Source organism: Perissodus microlepis, chromosome 15 (assembly GCF_051167445.1).
Source record: "Perissodus microlepis isolate ML-2025 ecotype Zambia chromosome 15, ASM5116744v1, whole genome shotgun sequence".
Lineage (NCBI taxonomy): Eukaryota > Metazoa > Chordata > Actinopteri > Cichliformes > Cichlidae > Perissodus > Perissodus microlepis.
Window position 1 is genome coordinate 6667885 of NC_140475.1, and position 20885 is coordinate 6688769.

At 39.5% G+C, this 20885-nt stretch overlaps 1 protein-coding gene across 1 annotated transcript in view; it reads left to right on the top strand.

Moving 5' to 3' along the window:
* The first annotated feature begins 5066 nt into the window (after positions 1 to 5066).
* Positions 5067 to 20885, top strand: part of nkain2 (sodium/potassium transporting ATPase interacting 2) — a 106886-nt gene continuing 91067 nt past the window's right edge. Inside the window, exon 1 of the mRNA XM_084952444.1 lies at positions 5067 to 6486. Within this exon, the coding sequence (XP_084808570.1) occupies positions 6433 to 6486 (54 nt within the window). The 5' untranslated portion in view covers positions 5067 to 6432. The remainder of the gene's footprint in view (positions 6487 to 20885) is intronic.

The following is a 20885-nucleotide window of genomic DNA, read 5'->3' on the forward strand; positions in this document are numbered from 1 at the left end:
GAGACTGTTCATTTCTTTGGAAGTGAGCAAACTTACTTAAATAATTATTTCTCCCACTGCATCCTCATTTATCACAGGGTTCAGCAACCTTTTATATCAAAGGAGCTATATTTGAGCAATGTTTCCAACAAACAAATTTGCATGTAGCTGCAAAACATATTTGAGCCTTTTGATGAAGATGGCAAAGCCTAATAGGTATAAATTAGCCCATCAAAACTGTGCAAATAATTCTACCCTTTCATCACAGTCTTTGATGCATTATTTAAGTATAGAACTAGAATTAAAATAATGTTTTTTTAACAAAGAAATTGAACAATTAAGTTGTTCAGGTGGTGAAAAGTATTTATTAAAATGTTAAGACTTACTTTAAAACCAACCGGCATTATGAATCCTATCTTTTCAAGTACAAATGAATCAAATTAAAAGCTTTGCTTTGCTTTGATAAAATAATAACATATAAAGAACATATAAAGAAACCGAACAACAGCCCAATAGCTTTAAAAGTGATATAAGTTAAAGATAAATAAATAAAAACAGTTCACTTTCAATTTAATTTTTCACTGAAGTCCTGAAGCAGAATACCAGTAATCCAGCAGTGTTGATTAAAAGCATAAAAATCTGCCCAAAATGGTAAAATTCTGCATTTTTTGTGGTGACATTTGTTTATTTGGATTTCAAATCCATATCTAAGGAGACTCAGGACTAGTCAGCCCCTGACAGTGAAGCTTTAATAAAAACTAAGAGGATAAGACACCAGGCGGCAGACAAAGGCAATGTCACACATTTTTAAAACTGGAGAATGTAAAGACTTACTAATGCTATGACAAATAAAAATAAAAAATGTTTAAAAACAATTTCCATTATCATTTGGTTTTTATCGCGGTTACAGGGAATTACTGGAGATGAACTAAAGGGCTCTGGGGGCTCTTCCACTGATAACTCTTGAAGTCCAAACTGAAATCCTTTTGTTTGCCTCTTCTTCATTAAAATAAGACTAGTGCTACAACAATATATGCAGTTTTTTCCCCCCCAGTGGACGAGGTTTGATCACCACATGACAAGTTTTCAGTAATATCCAACCAAAGCTGTCTAACAAGAAGGTAGTACCACAGCAAGTGCATTAGCATAAATACTACTTCACAACCGTACCCGCACAGTTTGGGTGATGTGTACTCAATTTTCTCCAACAGACAGGGTGCAAGGTTCTATCTAACACGTCTGTGTCTGCACTTCTTTTAAATTAGCATTGTTATGCTTGCTTTTTGTCCTCCTCTTCTTCTTGATTTCCTTCTTTTTGTGTGTGGTTGCTTTTGAAGTTTAAATCCACTATTTCACTGAATCCAGATAGACTGATGGAAGGAAAGCTGGAACCTGATCAGTGGGCAAACACCACACAGTCCAATGAATTTTATTTTCCATACGATTGATTACCCTCTCTGAAACAGCAAGAAATCTTGAAAAACAAATGAAATCTTTCTGCCAACATGGGCAAGATACCCTTGCAATATTTCGTTTACCAAACCATTAAATTAAATTCGACTCACAATTGTTCTTGCTTTTCAGTTTAGAGGAAAAAGTCATGCAGACTTTTTCACAGCAAAATTGGCCTTTTCCCGTAGTTAAAGTCTGATGATTTTGTTTTTCTTCATTAAGGTTTAATCTTCAGATTATTTTTTGCTTAATCAAATGATTCCTCTTGTTTTGTTTGGAGGTTTAAAACCCCAAGATATCCCATTTCCAATCAGAGACAACAAAGAACACCAGAAAATATTCACATTTAATGAGCTGGAATCTGTTAGGGGGGTTTTCTTCTTTTTTTTTCACAGTTTCTGCAAATAATCGCTTGCTGATGAATTTGTAATTTATCTCCAGATTAACTATTTCACAGCTCCTCATTTCAGACTTTACTCTTACCTCCCATATCTGCTAAAATCACATATAAGATGTGTACACACGCGCAGGGGAGATTTGTTATTTACTCACCCCTGAACCACACGGGGCCTCGCTTTCAGTGGTCAGAGCCTCTGTGGGTACAGGCCCAACTGGCCCCGTCCAGAAGGCTTTTCTAAAGAGCAGATGATGTGTGACAGGGAGAATTAGGAAAGCCGACTTCTACAAAGGCCTCAGAAAAGACACAAGGAAAGGTTGAGAAGGAGCTGGGAGTGGTTAAGAAAAAGGAGGCCGACTATAAGCGAGAACCTGAGTGGAAATATTGGTGGATGGAGTGATGGATGACTAAGTAAGTAAATGATAAATAGAAGGAGGGCTGGGTGGATGAATGGGTGGATGCCTCGACACATGGCCCCAGGGAGTCAGCCATTATACATGCTACTGTCACTCAAGATTAGAGGCATAATTAAACTCCTGTCCCACTGCGTGTGGCTGGAACGAGTGTGTGTGTTTGCATTTGTTTGTGCATGCTTGGTGTGTACCTGGATGTGTGTGTGTTGTTTTGGGTGCGTGTGGGAGGGGCAGACTGTGACAGAGATTGATGGTGAGGGGAAAGCGGGCCATTATGTTGTCTAGCAAAAGGAGTGATAGCCTCTCCACCTCTGTGTCTGCTTAAACTGCTGGCCATTTTATAGGCCACAACACACACGCACACATGCACACACGCACACATGCACACACACAGATTCTATAAGTCTTTAATTAGGAACAAACTGCTTATTTCGAGGAGCTTCTTGAAGCTTCATTTGGCTGCAGTTGGTAGCTGGAAAGCTTCTGCTGGATTGCACAGGCACTGTGAAAACAACACAGAGCCGCTGAGCAGAAACTAAGTGTCATTTATAAATTAGACAATAACCCTCCAAAGTGTTCACCCAAGGCTCTTTCCAACAATTTATAGATATTTGCGAGTTATTTTAATAAGCTACACCATTTCCCCCTCCTCTTTAAAATGTTTAGACTTAATAGCAGGTTATCAGAAAACCATTCAGACTTCAATTAAGTGAATGAAAAATGAGGATAAAATGATTATCTTGACAGCTCAGAGAGGACAGCCGACTGAGAGAGAGAGAGCGGCTTCATTCACGATGATGGTTAAAGGCCATGCTCATGAGCAGCTGCACACCGACTAGGGCTACGTCTCTCTCTACATGTTTGTTTCAGTGAGTGAAAGAACCGCGCCGCTCCCCTGCCGAGCAGAACATCAGCCTCATCAAGTCCGCCGGGCTCAGATACAGCACGGGGGCAGGATGACTTAGGCTGCCTTCAAAATAAAAGTCCAATAAATAAAACCAATGTTTAAAAACGGGAACATTTACTAAGCAAAATTTGCTTGAATGAGTTCAACTTTTAAAATATAAAACAGAATAAATTATTATTATTTTATTATTATAAAATAATAATAATAATTATTATAATGCGTACTGTATGCGTACTGTACGCATTGTGTGCTTAAAAACATGCCACTGTAAACACTATACTGGTTTTAAATTTTGGACTGACTGAAGCTGATTAAAAGAAGTTAATGTCTACACTATCACAGGTACTGTATTATAATGTATCATCCCTGTTATCGTAGGGCAGGGAAGTCAAAGTCATTTTAAAAAGAAGGTCACACGCAGCCCCCTTTGATCTTAAGCATGCAAGACGAGTGAAACTCAACTTTCTGCATATTTCAGTTTTTCTACATGATGAATGTGTAAAATTGCTGAAAAAAGTTCTTGCAGGTCACTGCACAAACTGTCCCATTTTTTTAAATTTACCTACAAATACATAGCAGTATATTCACTAGAATAGGGGGGTAACAATTAATACGTTGCATTTTTAGGGACTTTATTTTTTTGTTTATTTTTTGTTTTCTTTTTCCAACAGCTGTTGAACTGTTGTGAAAGAAGAAAATCAAATCTCACTTGGATCTGTCTTTATAAGATCAAATGGTCCTTTACCTATGCCCAATGCATGCTGGTGTTTATTTTTTATATTCTTATAAGGAGGAAAGGAAGATCAGTCCTTACAACATTTTATATGTGATATAAAAGGACAGTTGAATAGTGCAACATCCATGATGCACATCAGTATGATGTACAATAAATATGCAAATAAAAGCAAAGTTAAGCCGCTGCACAATACAACCGGCCCCTATAAGGACAGCATATTTACAATACAAGATGGGGAAATTTGTTTTTATACTAAATTAGCCAGATGTTATTCACTCTTTGAAATTACTTGCAGTATCATTATTTGCTCTTTCTTGGAAATACTTGATACGTTACCTACTTATTTTAGTGTATATACTGGTAAGTATTTGCAGGTAAATATAATTACATCAGAAAATACATAAAATTTCCAGTTAATTCTTGGGGAATTACACCCTTAGTCGCAAAAGTATTATAAAGTGCTATTAGCCCTGATAGCAGCGTGGTACTCCACCTGCTTTATATTAAAAACAGTTTCATGTCCAGTGTAACTGTGATGCACTCTGTAAACTGCTGAGTATGCAGGTTAAAGGTTGGGAATAGGTAATGTGAAGGACAGACAGTAAACAGTTTAAACTGAACCCTGCACTCTTACATCACTTAGCACACACTAAGATACTGTTTGCTTTGCGCTGTTTGCTACACTTAAACTGTTACCAGTGTACTCTGATATTTGCTATGCTGTTTGCATTTAAATTGTGCTTTTGCTTTTTTGATCATTTTGCCAGTTATTAGAAAGATGATATAAAGTAACTTAAATTAACTGACCATCTTAAGTATTGTAAGTAAGTATTTGTCTCCGACCAGGCCCATCCCTTTATGACCACAGTGCACCCATCTCTTGATGGCTGCTTCCAACAGGACAAATCATCATGCCACTAAGCTCAAATCATCTCAAACTGCAGCTTCAAATCATAGATGTGCAGCAGGTCTGTGATGCTATTATGTCAATCCAGACCCAATCTGAGGAATGTTTTCAGCACCTTTTTGAATCTGTGGAGAATTAAGGCAGTACTAAAAGTAAGAGAGAGGCCAACCTGGTAATAACTACGTGTACTTAATTAATGGCAAATGAAAGTTTTGCCAATTATGTCCACTTTTATTTTGAAAATCTCCACCGGAACAGCACCACTGTACCGAGGTATTTGACTTGACAGATGGCAGGCGGGAGACGCTCCTCTCTCGGCTGTCTCTCTCGGTCCGTTGGTCCATCCCGGTGCTCATTGTCTCCCCTGTTCACTCCTTGAAGACAACCCCGAGACGACCAACTAAACTTAGCCGTTTTTTTCCCGCTCACACCACACACTATGCTTTACGTTTGGAGACTTACCTCGACCTGAAAATTTACCCCTTCCCTCTGTGTATGAAATTTGGACATGCTCTTCTGTTTTCTTGTTTTTTTGTTGTTGTTGTTTTTTTAAAAACATTGTATAAACGCGTTGGCAGTAACGGAGACAGCACCGACTGAAACAACCATCGACTGACGGGACAAGACAGCAGTTGTGCCATGGATCTGATGGAGAGATGAACCGAAGGAGGAGGAGGACTCATTAGCCAAAAAGCGCCCCCCGAAATCAGCTTCCAGCGGCTGTTGACACCTCACAACATTTTTATCAATGACCGTTTTCTCACTGGATAAAACACCACAGCTATCGGAAGATATAAGACAGGTTTGGGACCTAAGTGTTGGAGATTTGAAATAAATATATAAATAAATAAAACGCGGTTTTTGGTGAAGGATGTTGCCGCTACATGTCCGTTACTTCCCCTGAGAGGAGCTCGCCTGTGTGAAAAGAGGCAGGGACCACTTTCGCTTTTCTCCACCCTACAACAAATTAGGCTGTTTCACTCACACGAATGCAAGTGGCTCTTAATCGGATTACTAAACGAGGGATTTAATCTGGAGGGGAATACATCCATCTAATCTCACCGTCTCTCTTCCCCCCCAGCCCTTCAGTGTCTTTAAGTGGCTGCTGCTGGCGTGCTGGACTGTGTCACTTCCAGTGTGCTCAGCGTTGTGATGATGATGGTGATGATGATGCGACTAATCGAGGTGATCGCAGGTGATGTCTGGACAAGTGCAAACTGTGTAGAAATCACTGGAAAGTCGCTGTAACCTCTGCTGAATGAATGAATGAATGAAGGAGCTGGATCTGACTTCGTTTGTGTCACATGTATTGAAATGCAGCTGATTTAGCAGGCTACTAAAGTGCCCTCAGTTGCTGAGGCTTGGAGAGGGTTTATCTACATATCCAGCTCTGTGGACTTGAATCATCCCCCTCCCCAAAGGACGTACTGTTACGGGCTTAAGTAGTTGCCTTTCATTCCCTTCAGCTCCAGAGAGTACAAGGGGGGAGCTGGTACCCTGTCCTCTGAGCCCGAGAAGGGAGTGCTTCTACCTGGGCTGGAGGCCAGCCAGACGGCCCTTTGGGAGCTTTTGGATTTTGAAGGAGAGATCTTGGGGAGTTTCTGCTCCACGTGGACCTCCAGAGAGAGCCAGGAGGACATCATGGGGTGCTGCAGTGGCAGGTGCACCTTGGCCTTCATCTGTGGCATGCAGCTGGTGAGTGTTTACGTTACTATTGATCCTGTAAGGGGAGGAAAGTCTGGGTTAAATCTTTGAAAAGCTCCACAAACAGACAGGTTCTGATGGGAAAGAAGAAAAAAAAGGCATCTTTATCTGGAGGTGGAGCAGGAGGAGAGGGAGGGATGGATTACTCAAAGGTCACATTTCAGAAGTTAATAAAAGGTCATGATACAAGGAATGATGTCGAATGACGAATATGAGGACTGAATAGATGAATACTGTTGCCTGGAGCTCTGAGGCTGTATTAAGAGTCCATATAGAGGGATTGATGGAGGTGGAGAGTGATAGATGGAGGCACTGTAGAGAAACGAGGTATGGGTGGATGGCAGATGGATAGATATATGAAGCAGGTACATGTAAAGCAAAGAAGGTAAAGACCCATTATAAGGTTGCAGCATCAGACGCTGCCATTCTGTGTCTGTCTGTCTCCTGGTGTATCTCTCTTTTACACCATCTGTGTCAGTGGAAACTGGTGCCAGGCAAGACAACTGGGAGGAGGGATGGTCTGTAGGTGTGTATGTGTGCATACATGTGAGGAAGTGTGAGGAGCAGCACAAACAGTTTTATTAGTTCTGTCTTGTAGCTTCTGCATAATATGAGCAAAATTTTTCCCAGGAGCAGAACGATGTAATGAAGCAGCAAGAGCTGCCAAATGGTTTAATGTGGGTGACCTGCTGGTAGATCATGACATTTCTTATTAACAGGCATAGTGGATAACATTTTTTTTAGGTAGCATGTGAATAAACATTGTTGGAATTCAGTTAACGTTTTTTGTTTTTTTAAAATTAAATTTGATTAGATTTTCAGGCTTTTTTAGCCTTGTTTTGGTTAGTTTGTGACAAGCTTGTTGCCACCTTGGTTTCTGTATACCACTATATATAGTCACTACGCATAAACCTCCTGTAAACTAGCTGTGGAAACCCTGCTTTTGCATTTTATTTTGTCTTTTATCATTTCGTAGTTTTATATCTGTGTGTGTGTGTGTGTGTGTGTGTGTACAAGAATACAGTCTATTTGCCCAACCTTAGTTAAGAGGATACTATAGGAAATATAAATATAGGCTGTTGTTTCTTCGGTAAGGCCGTTCCACTGTTTGCATCGCATCTCTTTCAATAAAGTTGAGCGATATGTAAACATTTTTCCACTTGGTGTTATTGCAAGCATCTCTTGTACCTACGGCATCTGTGTTACTCTTGGCAGCTTAAATGTATTTATTGTGAATTTCCAAGCGAAACAGTTAAATCCTACTTCTGGTTCCTCCCTTTATTCACAAAGGGTCGCCACAACAGGTAGCTGTGCAGCTTTGATTTGGCAGATTTTTACATTGGATGCCCTTCCAGACCACCGAGGGCTGGCATCAGGAAGGGCATTAAGAACGTGAACAAACTTTATGTTGTAAGTGACTGAGTGCTGTGTTGTGGTGAAGAGATATCAGGAATTTCTAGCAGGACCTGGCTGTACGTTCCTATACCAATTTGTACTAGGGTTGACTCGATAATAGAATTTCAATATCAATACCGATGCCCAAGACAATACTCGATACTTGATGCCACTTTTGTAACCAAAGGCAATGTTTTGACCCAGTAGTGCAACTGCAGAAGTACCAGTGAAGACTCGATCAAAATCTTGAAAAAGTTAACTTGTTAATTTTCAACTAATTTCCCCAATTATAAATTTGATTTAACAAAATAAGTATTTAGGATTAATTTTAGAGATTTTACTTATTTTATAAATTATTTAGACAATTTCACTACAGACCATGAAGTTAAAATGTATTTTATATATGTATTCCTCATAATAAACAAAGGGTACAACCAACAGCATAATACCTACCATATGTAAGTAACTTAATTGTTGTAGAAGAAGAGCATTAAAGAAAATTTAAAGATGAACTTTGGATGAAGTGTGGTATTCGTTCTGCTGTAAGAATTATTCATCTTTTATCTGGCTACAGTCCACAAGCTGCTGCATTAATGGTTTCAGATGGATAATGTGGCCATTGGGTAATTGCTAATAGTTAAACAGGTAGCACCAACATGTGTACTGGCTAGGTTAACATTCACAATACTCGTTTAATAATTCAGTGCTGTAAAACAGGAGCTTTACTGACCTCTGAAATTCCTCCTAAAATGTTTTGGAGATTGTAATTAAAAAATGTTCCTTTAAGAATAAGACAAAAAGAAACGCTGTTTCTAATGGCTCCCTTTTAAGTCCTCAAACAGACTTTTTAAGCTGAGAGCATGACTTTAATTGATCCCCAGTTGTGAGAAAGTAGATGCCTTTACTTTTCTTTCTAATACTGTTATATTTAAGCTGCTCATTCTAGCTACATTTTAAACTAAAGGATTATTATTGCTACTGTACATAGTAGCTATAAGACTAACAGCCACAGCAGAGCAATAATTCCAGGCAAAGATTCTCCAGACGCTAACCCGGGGAAATGAAGGAAATCATTCCCTTTAGGCAAAGCGGTACCACTCATCACAGAATAAATCCTGCATTTTCTAAAGATTTATGAAATGTTGCTGTTAGAGGATCTCGCTGTGGAGCTTTTGTCTGCCGCGTGTATGGTAGCCAAAGACAGGCTATGATATAGAATGGGGCAGTGAACACGCATGTGAACAGAAATGCATAAACATGAGGTGAAACGCTTTGGCTGTTGCAGCCTTTGCAGTCATGTGCAGTGAGTGTGTGCAAAAGTAAAAAGCTATTGTGATGATGAATAGGAAGCTGTTAGCGGCAGCACGAAGCACTCTGTTTTCAATACAAAAGGAAAATATAGAGGAAAAAAACTATCCAATTTACCATAAAGATATTATGTACATGACCCTCTTTGAGCGAGCGTGTGCTTGTAGGCCTATTGTGCTGTGAAATAGGACGTTGCTCTGCTCGTTTCCATTCAAATAAAGACAGTTCTGTAAGTGAACACGCCCGCAGCAGAATGCCGATGAGTTTACCAAATGCGGTGCACACACTGTACGCGAAGAAACACACCACTGTGCTGTAAATGGGGATGCTGTGTATTTCCCTGTGTGAAATAAAGGCCACGAGTGACTCTGTGTGTGTGTGTGTGTGTGTGTGTGTGTGAGAGAGAGAGAGAGAGAGAGTGCTTGTGAATGAGATGCTGTCACAGAGATAGTCATTGTATCTAATGCGGTGGAACTAATGCTATGCCATAGTCAACAACATGTTTTGCTCTGTTAACCGTTGTAATAGCTAAGCCAGCTGATGAGCTGGAGGTCTAACACTACTGTATGTTTCAGCTTGGCCATGCACGGTTAGCATCTGCAGCTATTCGAGCAGAGGGCTCGTGAAGCATCACAAAAAGTGCTCATTTCCACTCTTCAAAGACATACATTTGAAGATATTTCATTCCTGCGGTTCCCTCACCAGAAGGCACACTGCTCTCAGTCCTCTCTGCTGTGACTTAACCGCATTGACCACAGATTAAAGACAGCCTCTTACCCTGCCTCAGACGCCCCCCTGTTAGAAGTAATTGTTTTTGCTAAGTGAGCCTCCGCCTAATTGGGGAGCTTTTAGAGTAGGAAGCAGCACTGGTCCAACCCAGTATCACGGCAAAACATGTAAAAGACACAGCGCTCCACCATGTGTTTTTCACGCTTTGCCTCTCCAAAGTGTAAAAAAAAAACAGTGGACCGGCATGTCTGTTGCAAGTTTTGGTGCAATATCGGGTTGACTGGTCAGTGTGTCTTATGTAGGGGAACTGATGTCTTATGAAACTCCTAGCAGCAGTTTTTCCCCCTGCTTCATTAGCTAGGTTAATTGCTAAAAGCTGATGTCGCCACACCTGAGCAGAGATCAATGATCCAGGTTGGAGATATGTCTGCTTCACAGCTGACGTCAAAGCGTGCAGAGTTTAATTGATTCTATCAGCCAAATGTATATATTTGCCTGATTGTTTTCATTGGTCTTGCTTTTATTAGTAATGTGTAATTTAATGTCAGCAGTTAGTTCAAAGAAAAAAGTGTGCTGCTTTTCTGATAGCGCTCGGTGCCAGTCTAAATCGTTTTCTTTCTTTTCCTCACAGCCACACTTAGTAAGTAAAGCTAAAGGGACTATTGACTTTGGGGGATTGAATAAATGGTTATGTTCTCAGTGAATCAAGTAACCTTTTAATCTAAAGAAAAAAACGTAAAATGTAATTACGTCCAAGGTGATGGCTTCATATCCCTTGATTTGGCTGCCCCCCCCCCCCCCCCCCAAAAAAAACAACAACAAAACAAAACAAAACAAAACAAAACAAAACAAAACAAAACAAAACAAAACAAAACAAAACAAAACAAAAAAAACAGCAAAAGCTACAATTTTCTTTTACAATTACAAAAGAGAGAAAACAAGCAAAACAAACGCTCACTTGAGAAAGAGACCAGCACAATTAAAAGTAATATACACTCATTGGACACTTTATTTTTTACTTTGTACATTTAATTACAGTGAACTTGCTATCTTCAAGAAATTATTTTATTAGTTAAGCTTTGTGACATGTTGATGTTATCCTGCTGGAAGCAGCTATCAGATGGTACCCTGGTCACAAAGGGACGGCCATGGTTCCTTCATGACCGCTCAGGTAGGCTGTGGCATTTAAAAGATGATCAACAGGTACCAAGAATATGTCCCCCATACCGTTACACCACCATCACCAAGCTGAACTGTCAGTAGAAGACAGGGAGAATCAATGCTTTTGTGTTGTTTACACCAAATTCTGACCCCACCATCTGAGTATTATAGAAGAAACAAAGATTCATCAAACCAGGCAGCATTTTTCCAGTCTTTTAATGTCCAATTCAAATATGGTGTAGCCTCGATTTCCTGTTCTTAGCTGTCAGGAGTGGCCGCAGGTGTGGTCTTCTGCTTCTGTGGCCAGCTACTTCAAGATTCAATGTATTGTGCACATTTAGAGATGCTCTTCAGCATACCTTGGTTGTAACAAGTAGTTATTTGAATTACTGTACCCTTACTGTCAGAGCGAAACAGTCTGGCCATTCTCTTCTGAAGGCAAGTCATTTTTTTCCTCCCAGTCAACTGACACTCGTTGGATATTTCCTCTTTTTTGGACAATTTTCTGTAAACCCTAGAGACGGTTATATGAGAAAATCCCAGCAGAGCGGCAGTTTCTGAAATAGAGTAGCCCGTCTGGCACCAACAAGTCACTTCAATCACCTTTCTTCCCTATTCGAGTTGAACTTCAGCAGGTCCTCTTCAACATGTCCACATGCCTAAATGCCTAGAGTTGGTGCCAAATGACTGGCTAATTGTATATTTGCATTAACAAGTAGCTGAACATGTGTATCTAATAATGTGGCTGTTGAGTGCAGATTTATTCTAAAGACAAGAGTGGTTTTGTCGTCTCTAGTGACTAAAAAAATTAGCAAATGAGAGACTTTCTCAAAATAAAGTCTTGTTAACTATAAAAGTGGCGTCCTAATGAGCCCGTAGCAACAGCGTTGTCATGTTGTATTACATGCATAAAGTTTCATGGTGCTGTGAGCAAGCTGTGTTATAAGAAGAAGATCATACAGCTGAATTGAACAAAACAGCCAAAGAGTACACACACACAAACATAAACACACAGATACATGCCATGCCACTGGTGACTCACTGCCTGTGGCGATGGTTCAGGTCTATGTTGCTATAACAGCCCACAGCAACCATCAGCTGCTGCCACAGAAGTGATGACTAAATTATCTAAGGGCGTGACGGGTAACAGGACTGCAACCGTGGCCTCCCACCATTGGCTGGTTGAGTCGAGCTTTTGAAGTCGGCCGGTGGGTGTTAATGTTGATGGAACGGTAATTATGTTGTTGATGTGTACATTAATTGAATTGAGGTAATGGAGTAAAATGATGGGCTTGTAATTCACTGTAGTGCACAATTACAGTGAGATAATAACTGGTAATCCAGAGAAATGTAATTGATTTCTCAGACTGTCACAACAGGAGAACATTAACCTAAAATAAATTTTCTCAGAAACTGAGGTAAGTGCTTTTTCTTAAAAAAAATTCTCTTTTTCACGACTGGAATTGCAGATACTAAGGCACATACCAAGAATTTTTGACTTTGATCTCCTGGCAAACTAAAGTTATTTTTATGTCTCCTTTATGAGGCTGCGGCCCAGCACCTTAGAATTAAACAGCAACAAAGAGCAAGACATCAGACATAAAATATTTAATTGGAATTAAAATGTTGATTGTTGAATGTTGATGTCGCTCTGTGTGCTACAGCACCAGATTAGGGTTTGCTGCATCATTCATTTCTTGTCTTTTTTACAGTAGTTATTGTGGTACTGGTATATTTTTTATCATCTTTTTCATTTTTAATCACCATTTGATTTTGATAACATCTCTGGAGTGGGTGGTGCTCATAGGGATCATTTTCTGTGGAAGAAAAGTCATATGATGCGTGAAATACCCATTTTAGCTTGCTGCCAACAACACCCATTTCATTTGAAGTTTTTTTTGAAACATTTGACCAGACACACATGTATTTTTGTGTAATTTTGCAACTACAGTTTTATATGGAATGAGGTTATGCAGAGAATGACTGTAGGCTATCAGAGGCAGTGTTTATCTTACTGTGACAGTACGATCATGTGACATTTCCACCACTGAGGGACATACTGAATAATTTACCTTTTAGAAGCTGCAAAATGGATGCAGAAATGGTATCTCAGCATGTGCACCACATGTTTGAAAAAAAGTGACTTTGTAACCATCAAAACTCAGAAACTAGTACTTAACCAAGATGTTTTGGGAGTTTAATAGAACTCATTTTATCTTGAAGCTGGCTTAATAACTTCAGCAGAACTGGTTTGCAGATTGATATAAACAGTCAATTTCACTTCAGCATTGCAATTTGGCAAAAATGTTCTCCCACTCAGTTTGATTGTATCGTATATCCCATTTTTTTTATTAGTGATCTTTAGTTGCAACTATTTTGCGGTGTGCACCATCTCCCGCTGTTGGTTTTTTCAGCATTTTAAAGCAAATCCACTTTTAGAATGGGTTGAGTTTTCAAAGTGAACAGAGCTCTGCTCTTTGGCAACAAACAATCTTCAGACCTCCTTCCTTATCGCAGCAACTCAGCGAGATAAAAAGGCTTTCCTATCCTTTATGTACAACACTGCTTTCAACAAAGGCCACACACAATCTCAGCTCTGAGTCTATAGATTTTCTGTCGCTCTTTCTTTTTCACACTCTCTAATTTGTCAGTCTCCCTTGCCCCAGGTCTCCATCTTTTTATATATGCCCACCCTCTGTGCGTATGTCTTTCTGGCCATTTTCATTTCTTTATCTCCACCTCCTCTCGTTGTCTGGCTCTGCTTGCAAGAATGTGGCCATCACACCTTGGCCAGGGACTTGACTGACAGCTCATTCACTGTATTTCAGTAGTCTGAACACAAAGTAAGTCTTCACTGACTGATCTGATGAGGTAGTTTCACTGTGCCAAATCAGTCCCACACTGAATCTCAGTCCTTGTAGAAATATCCAAGCTGCATCTGTATTGCTCATACATTCATGAATGATAGTGTCACATTCTGTGATTTTCTGTTCTGTGATTTTCTGTGAAGGTATGCTGTGTGCAAAAGGTTACGTTTTAGGCTTAAAACTTTACTTTTTGATAACACTGACAGTTAGGTCTGAATCAGGTGACCCTGAACCTTACCTTAGTTATGCTGCAATAGGCCTAGGCTGATGGTGGCTTGATGCACTAAGGGTTTCATCTCCACTCACTCCTTACACAGCATCATGACACAGGGTGTACCTCCTTTCACATCACTCTACATTTAATAATTATTCATTATTATTTCTGGCTTGGCTCTCTTCCACAGTGTGTCTTTTGTCCTGTCTTCCTCCCCTCATTCCCCGAGTGGCAACAGCAGATGGCTGTCGCCCCCCTGAAGGTTTCTTCCTATTATGAGGGAGTTTTTCCTTCCCACTCTTGCCAAGTCCTTGCTCATAGGGGATTGTGTGATTGTTGGGGTTTTCTCTCTATTATTGCAGGGTCTTTACCTTTTAATATGAGGTGCCTTGAGGAGACTGTTGTTGTTATTTGGCACAATATAATGAAAAATAAAATTGAATTGAACTGAATTAACAAAGAGTGACATATTTCTAAACTCTTTTGATATAGGGTATCGAGTATGTCAATAGGTTTTTGCACTTTCTAATCTACTGAGTGGTCAGTTCCATGTTGTGTATGCAAAGTCTGATTGAGTGCATTGTTTGAAGTCACACACTTGAACTAGCGGAATATTACCAGATACATAATAACTAGGGGTGCAACAATACTCGTATCGATATTGAACCGTTCGATCCAGTGCTTTCGACTCGGTACGCATATGTATCGAACAATACGATACAATACGATGCTGTCTGTGTTGAGCGCTCAGTGGATCTGCGTTTGACTACTCCGCCTAGGCTGCACTGTCGAGTGCAGATCCACTGAGCGCAGCGCAAGCTAGCAAGACAGAAGCTAAGCTCGTTGCAACATGGCAACTGCCTCAACGCTACCCGAAATTGAACCTCCCCCACCCTCATTCAGATCTATCTTGGTTTTCATGTGAAGCATGACCCTGATGGTAAGCGCGTCATGGACAAAAGTAAAACAGTATGTTGGATGTGCCACGCAATGCTCAATTGGTGGGAACTAGTGTGTTAGCGCAGTTAGCTAACGTGTTGACGCCGTCCAGCCCCACACACGGGGCGATCCGCGGTAACTCGTTAACGGAGATTTGCCACGATATGGCGTTAATATCATTTTAACAAGATTAACGCTGACAGCACTAGTAGGAACACAACAAATATGACTGCACATTTACGCCGACATCATCCTAGTGCAAAGACAAGTGGAAGCAGACAAATCAACAAGCACGCATGCTACAAACTTTACCCGAGTCATTTAGACAGCCGTTAGCACATGATTCTCCTTATGGGGACCTGATATGTTTAATATGCTTAATGCTGCTTAATTTAATTATTTTGTTGTTTCAGCAACATTAAATTTAAAAACTGTACTTTTGAGTTAAAATATATATTTATAATTTTAATAAATGACAAATTAAAAAGGCATGAACATTTTTTTGTACTGAAAAAATATCGAACCGTGGCACCAAAGTATCGAACCGAACCGAACCGAACCGTGAATTTTGTGTATCGTAGCACCCCTAATAATAACCTATATAAGCTATCCCAGTCCAGTTAATGTGCAGACAGTATAATGAAGGTACAGACAGGAAAACAATAGATCAGTCAACCAGCACTAAGAAATAGTGCGTATATTGTGAGTATTTTTTGCAACCCTGCAGAAGTAATTTTCTGCTGTAAGACTTACATCTGTAGTAACTGAACTCTCCCAGCATAATTACACTGCTACTGACAGTCAACCTCACTAACAGATTTCAGGGCACTCTGCACTGTGGTGTGATACAAATTATCTTAGGTCAGACAATGGATCAGCTCTGTTCAAGCAGATATTTTTAATTACTCAGTTAGAACCTCCGCCTCCTATACAGCCAAACGCTAACACCCAGCATATCTACCTCTCCCTTTCTTTGTTTCCAGCATTGATCTTCACATTTGTGCTTACTTGCATCCACCAAATGCAATTATTTTAAAGGCTCATCCTTTAGACACCAAATGGCCGCTTAAGCTATGAAGAAATAACTTTAAGGCGGAAGCAAGGTGGCCTGTTGTAACACTGCAGTAGTTCCAGCAGAATTCCAGCAGGCTCACCACCGCCTTCTTCAATACAGTAATAAATAATACTTTCTGTACTAGTGTAGTACTTCTATAGTATATATGTACTATAGTATATCTGTTTTTTTGCTTCATTCTTTACTGACCTATTCAACTGTCTCTCCACTCAGTTGTAGTCTGATGTTGATGAGCTCCACCTTCTTGAGCTGTAGCTAACAACAGGTAGCAACAGAGTCCCTTCACAACAGGAAGGTTTTGGGTTCAAATTCACTGCCTGACTCTGGCCTTTTTGAGTTTTCTCCATGTTCCTGGGTGGGTTTTTGTCGAGTTCTCAGGTACTCAGTACTCACAAAGGAATGCATTCTAAATTATCCATAGGTGTGAACGTGAGTAAATGGTTGTCTGTCTCTTTGTGTTAGCCCTGTGAAATATCCAGGGTGTCATGGTACCTGGTCTGTGACCCAGGGTTTTGCGTTTTGGGAATGCTTAAGTGTTTTCTAGTTTGTTATCTTTATTTTAGTTATTATTTTGTATTTGTTGTTATTCAGTATTTCATTATTAAGTGTTTCCTGTCCTCTTGTTTCTGGATTCCTGTTAGTTATTTGTCTGTTCCCCCAGTCTTGTTTCTGTGTCTGTTTGCTTCCCCTGCTCTCGCTCTGTGTCCCCTGGTCTCTCACCTTCGTACTGTGTCTTCTAGTCTTGTGTCTGTCTCCTGCCTCCATTCCCCTTATTTTGTCGGTCTGAATCTTATTAGTAGATGCAGATTAGGCACCTTGTGACTAACTTAGTTATTGTATTTGGTAATTCAGCAATAAAGCCGGATTTATGTTCAGTTTTGCCTTTGTACTCTGCATCTTTAGGTCCATTCCTAACTGCCTTACACAGCATCATGACACAGGGTGTACCCTGCCTCTTCCCCTATGACAGCTGGGCTAGGCCCCAGCCCCCCTGCGATTCTAAATTGGATAAGCAGTTGAGAAAATGGATGGATGCAGCACCATACTTACATTTTACTGAAGTTGTCAAAATGAATGTGAAATTTTAACATCTGGAATTTTAGTGCTGTGAAAATTAGAAAGAAAGTAATTTTACTCAAGTGGTGAGCACCTGGACTATAATTTTCTATTTGGTTGTTAATGTGGGATGAATTTTTGTGGAGCCATTCATTAGCCAAAGCAGTCTATTAAATAGCTGTCACCAAACAGTACATCATTTTGCAAAATTAGTTTAGTTCATTAAGGTTTGGACTAAGACCAAATGAAACATGTGTGGGTGCTCTGTGGTGGTCTACCAGTCATCTCTTTGCTTATGTTGTTTTAAGGGAAGAAGTCTTGTGGATAACATAAAAGAGCCTTTTAATGCTATTTACACGTTTCTTTTTGATAAATATTTTCTGAAAGGTTGAAACATGTCGCCCTGCTTTCTGTCTAGATTCTAAGCTAAAGCTACTACATCTACTAGTTTACTGAATAGCAAATATTTTAAACATTATTAAAACTTCACGAGATGCAGACTCACTCAGCATGTATAGCAAGAAGAAAGTGTGGATTATACTCTGTATGTTACAGTTGCAGACACAGAAAGCTGCAGGCACCACAGAGGCGTAGTCCTTCCTGTTATACTTCTTTGAAGTCCACTTGAAGACTTCTCGAAGAGCGACTTTGTAGTTGGTGCATTGTACTTTAGTGCCCGTCTCCCCAGACAACTCTACGCAGTCATACAAACAGAGCAGCATGAATCACTCAGACACAAGTGGACCCTAGCAGCTTCAGAGAAACTATAACACCTCTGAAAGTATCTGTAGTCATACTCAAATCTTCTGGAAGGATGTACTACTTAGGCACACCTGTGTTTTGAGCTAAATGCTAACACTAATATCAGCACAAAAACAATGCGTAGATACTGTTTTAAACAGGCCTTAGCATATTAAGCATCTTACTTTAGAAGGCTTTGCTGGATTTCTGAATTAAAGTCGAAGACTGTATTAATTGCCAGATTTAGATGAGAGTCTAATGCTAGTAGACCTGTGGGAGCAAGGTGCAGCCACAGACTGCGAATACATCACACAGGTACAAATTCCTGCCAGTTATTGTTAAATAACATTCAGGTGATGAGTCCTGATGATGTTGAAATTTAATGTTGTCATCAGGTCCGATGTTCAATAGCCACTTGATGTAAAGTGTTTCTAAAAGAAATTGAAAGAAACACTTTCTCAGTCATAGAGCTGGACAAAAAAATATAAACAGAATTATTGCAAAATAACTTTGTCCAATAAAGAAGCAGAGCAGCAAACTGTGTCGAAAGCATGTTTCCACAAATGGCAGGTGACATCACGGATCACAGCGCCATTCTCACACAGTGCACAGTTCATTGTTTAGCCGCACAATGCAAGATGTTGGAGTCTCAAGCAATTTTTCCTGCAACATGCCTTATGACAAAAAACAAAGCAACATAGTGATATCACAAATGCAACAGCCTACTTTATTGTGAAAGTCATTATGCCAGTGAGCACAGTCGAAAATGTTGGATTTTAGCTGCTTAATAAAGCAAGTGACTCTCATAACCAACTGGCCATAAACATTTCTAGCGACTTGTTCATGGTACACTCCACCTCTCACCCTACGACAGCTGGAGTAAGCTTGATTTATATCGAGATATAAAGTTGTTGTCATGGTAATTTTTAACAATTTCTTTTAAACTGTTCTTTTTTGATGGTGAAATGGGTTAATGTACGGCATACATCATCATAAATTAATAAAAGTTTGAATTTATTTTGGATTTTGTGTAATCCATACAAGATCTAATATATACACTGTGACTGATGTTTGGTTAAATGTCCCTCAGAAAGTTGCACCTCAACCAGAGATGGTTGCCATCAACAAGCTTCTGCCACAATTCTGGATGGTATTTGAGCACTCTTCTTGGCAGGATTGGTAGAGTTCATTTAAATTGATTGGTTTCCTAGCACAGACCCAGCTTTTCAATAGGATTGAGGTCAGAGCTTTGGGAAGGCCATTCCAGAAGCTCTCTGTTAAAATAAAACTAGCATAAAATGACAGAGTTTTCATTTATTTTAAATGAGTTACAAATTCAGCACGGGAATAAATAAATATTTCTCCCACACTATGCTGTGAAATCATTCCACCCTGACTGGTGGTAACATTAGGAAAAAGAACAGCTCAACAAAATGATTAAAATTACCATGACATTCATGACCAAGATGCGTGGATGTAAACTTCTGACCAAAACTGTTTGTAAATATACATATGAAAAAAATTGTTATTGTAAAAAGCAGGGTTCTTCTCTTAGTTGCGAACATAACATGTCTTGGAGGCTTAAAAAAGGAGTGCAACACAATGATAGTGTATCAACTCACGTTGTCATCATAACAAAGTCTGTGAAAGTGTGAAAGAATGGCATCAGTAAAGAGTGATTTTTTTTTTGTTCGACTTAGAAAAGCTGACTCAATCTATATTCCTGCACAGCTCAGGGAGGCTTTAAATTGAACTCTTACACAGATGGATTGTTTGTTCTATAGTCTCACTGACACTGACACGCATATTGTGAAATCACAGCTGCAAACCAAAACTGAAATCCACTGTGTGGTGGGTTTGTTGTGTACGTTCATGTGGCAGCACAAAATGTTTTCTGCTGGCATCGTTAAAAACACGTGACATTTAGTGTGGAAAAGTAGTGAGATGGAGGAGGCTGTTGGTTCTTTTCTTCACTTATTTTTCTTTTTTCATATCAACAGTGCTCATCACAGAAACACACTTGCCTCGGTTTTAATATTTTGGGGAAAGCATGTGTTTTCAGCAGTTTGGCCATCATTTGGTTTGGTTTCTCTACTGTTGCGATGGAGAGGAAGACTGTCAGAGGTGCAAATTGGAGCTACAGCAATTTTACAAAGCTTTCAGATAGAACTGGATCATTTGAACTCTTTTGAATTTTTTGTTCCACTTTTCAAAATTTGAACGTTCCAAGCTGCAAGAAAAACCTCAGTTAACCATTTTAATTACAACGATTCAGATCTTCATCTAAGTTTATGTTTTGTTTTTTTATTCAAAGGGAACAATGGAAATTCGTCATTATGAGCACTTAAGTTTGTGCATTGTTCAATATGCTAGATTTAGCCGTACATACAAGTACTAAAACAAAAGGGGTTGGTGGAAAAATAGACTTTCAGTGACACTACTTCAGATAAGGACAAAATGTATTTGCTTCTTTGGAGAGAAAGAAAAATATTATGTTCCTTATTTCTGGGGGTGTATTGTTTCAGGTATGTGTGTTTTAATTGTGACTTAATTTATCTAAAGAATTTATTAAAAGCAGACCAGAAAGAATAGAAATGAACAAATAATAAATAGATTTATTTGGCCAATTATCGCCCAGTATTAGTTATTTGCTATGAGTATCAGTATTCATATTAGTTGATGAGTTAAATTTTAAAAAGTAAAGAGACAGGAGCTAAACCTTCAAACATGTTATTGTGTGATTACACTGCATAGTCAGGGACTCCCCTGTTGGTAACTTGGGATGTGACGAACACAACAACCAGCTGATCCAAGCACATTCGAGTAGAGTGTAAACAAGTACGTAAATCACTGCACATAACAAATTTTATGGAAATCTGCTTATGTTCGTGTGTCTGAAAGAAAG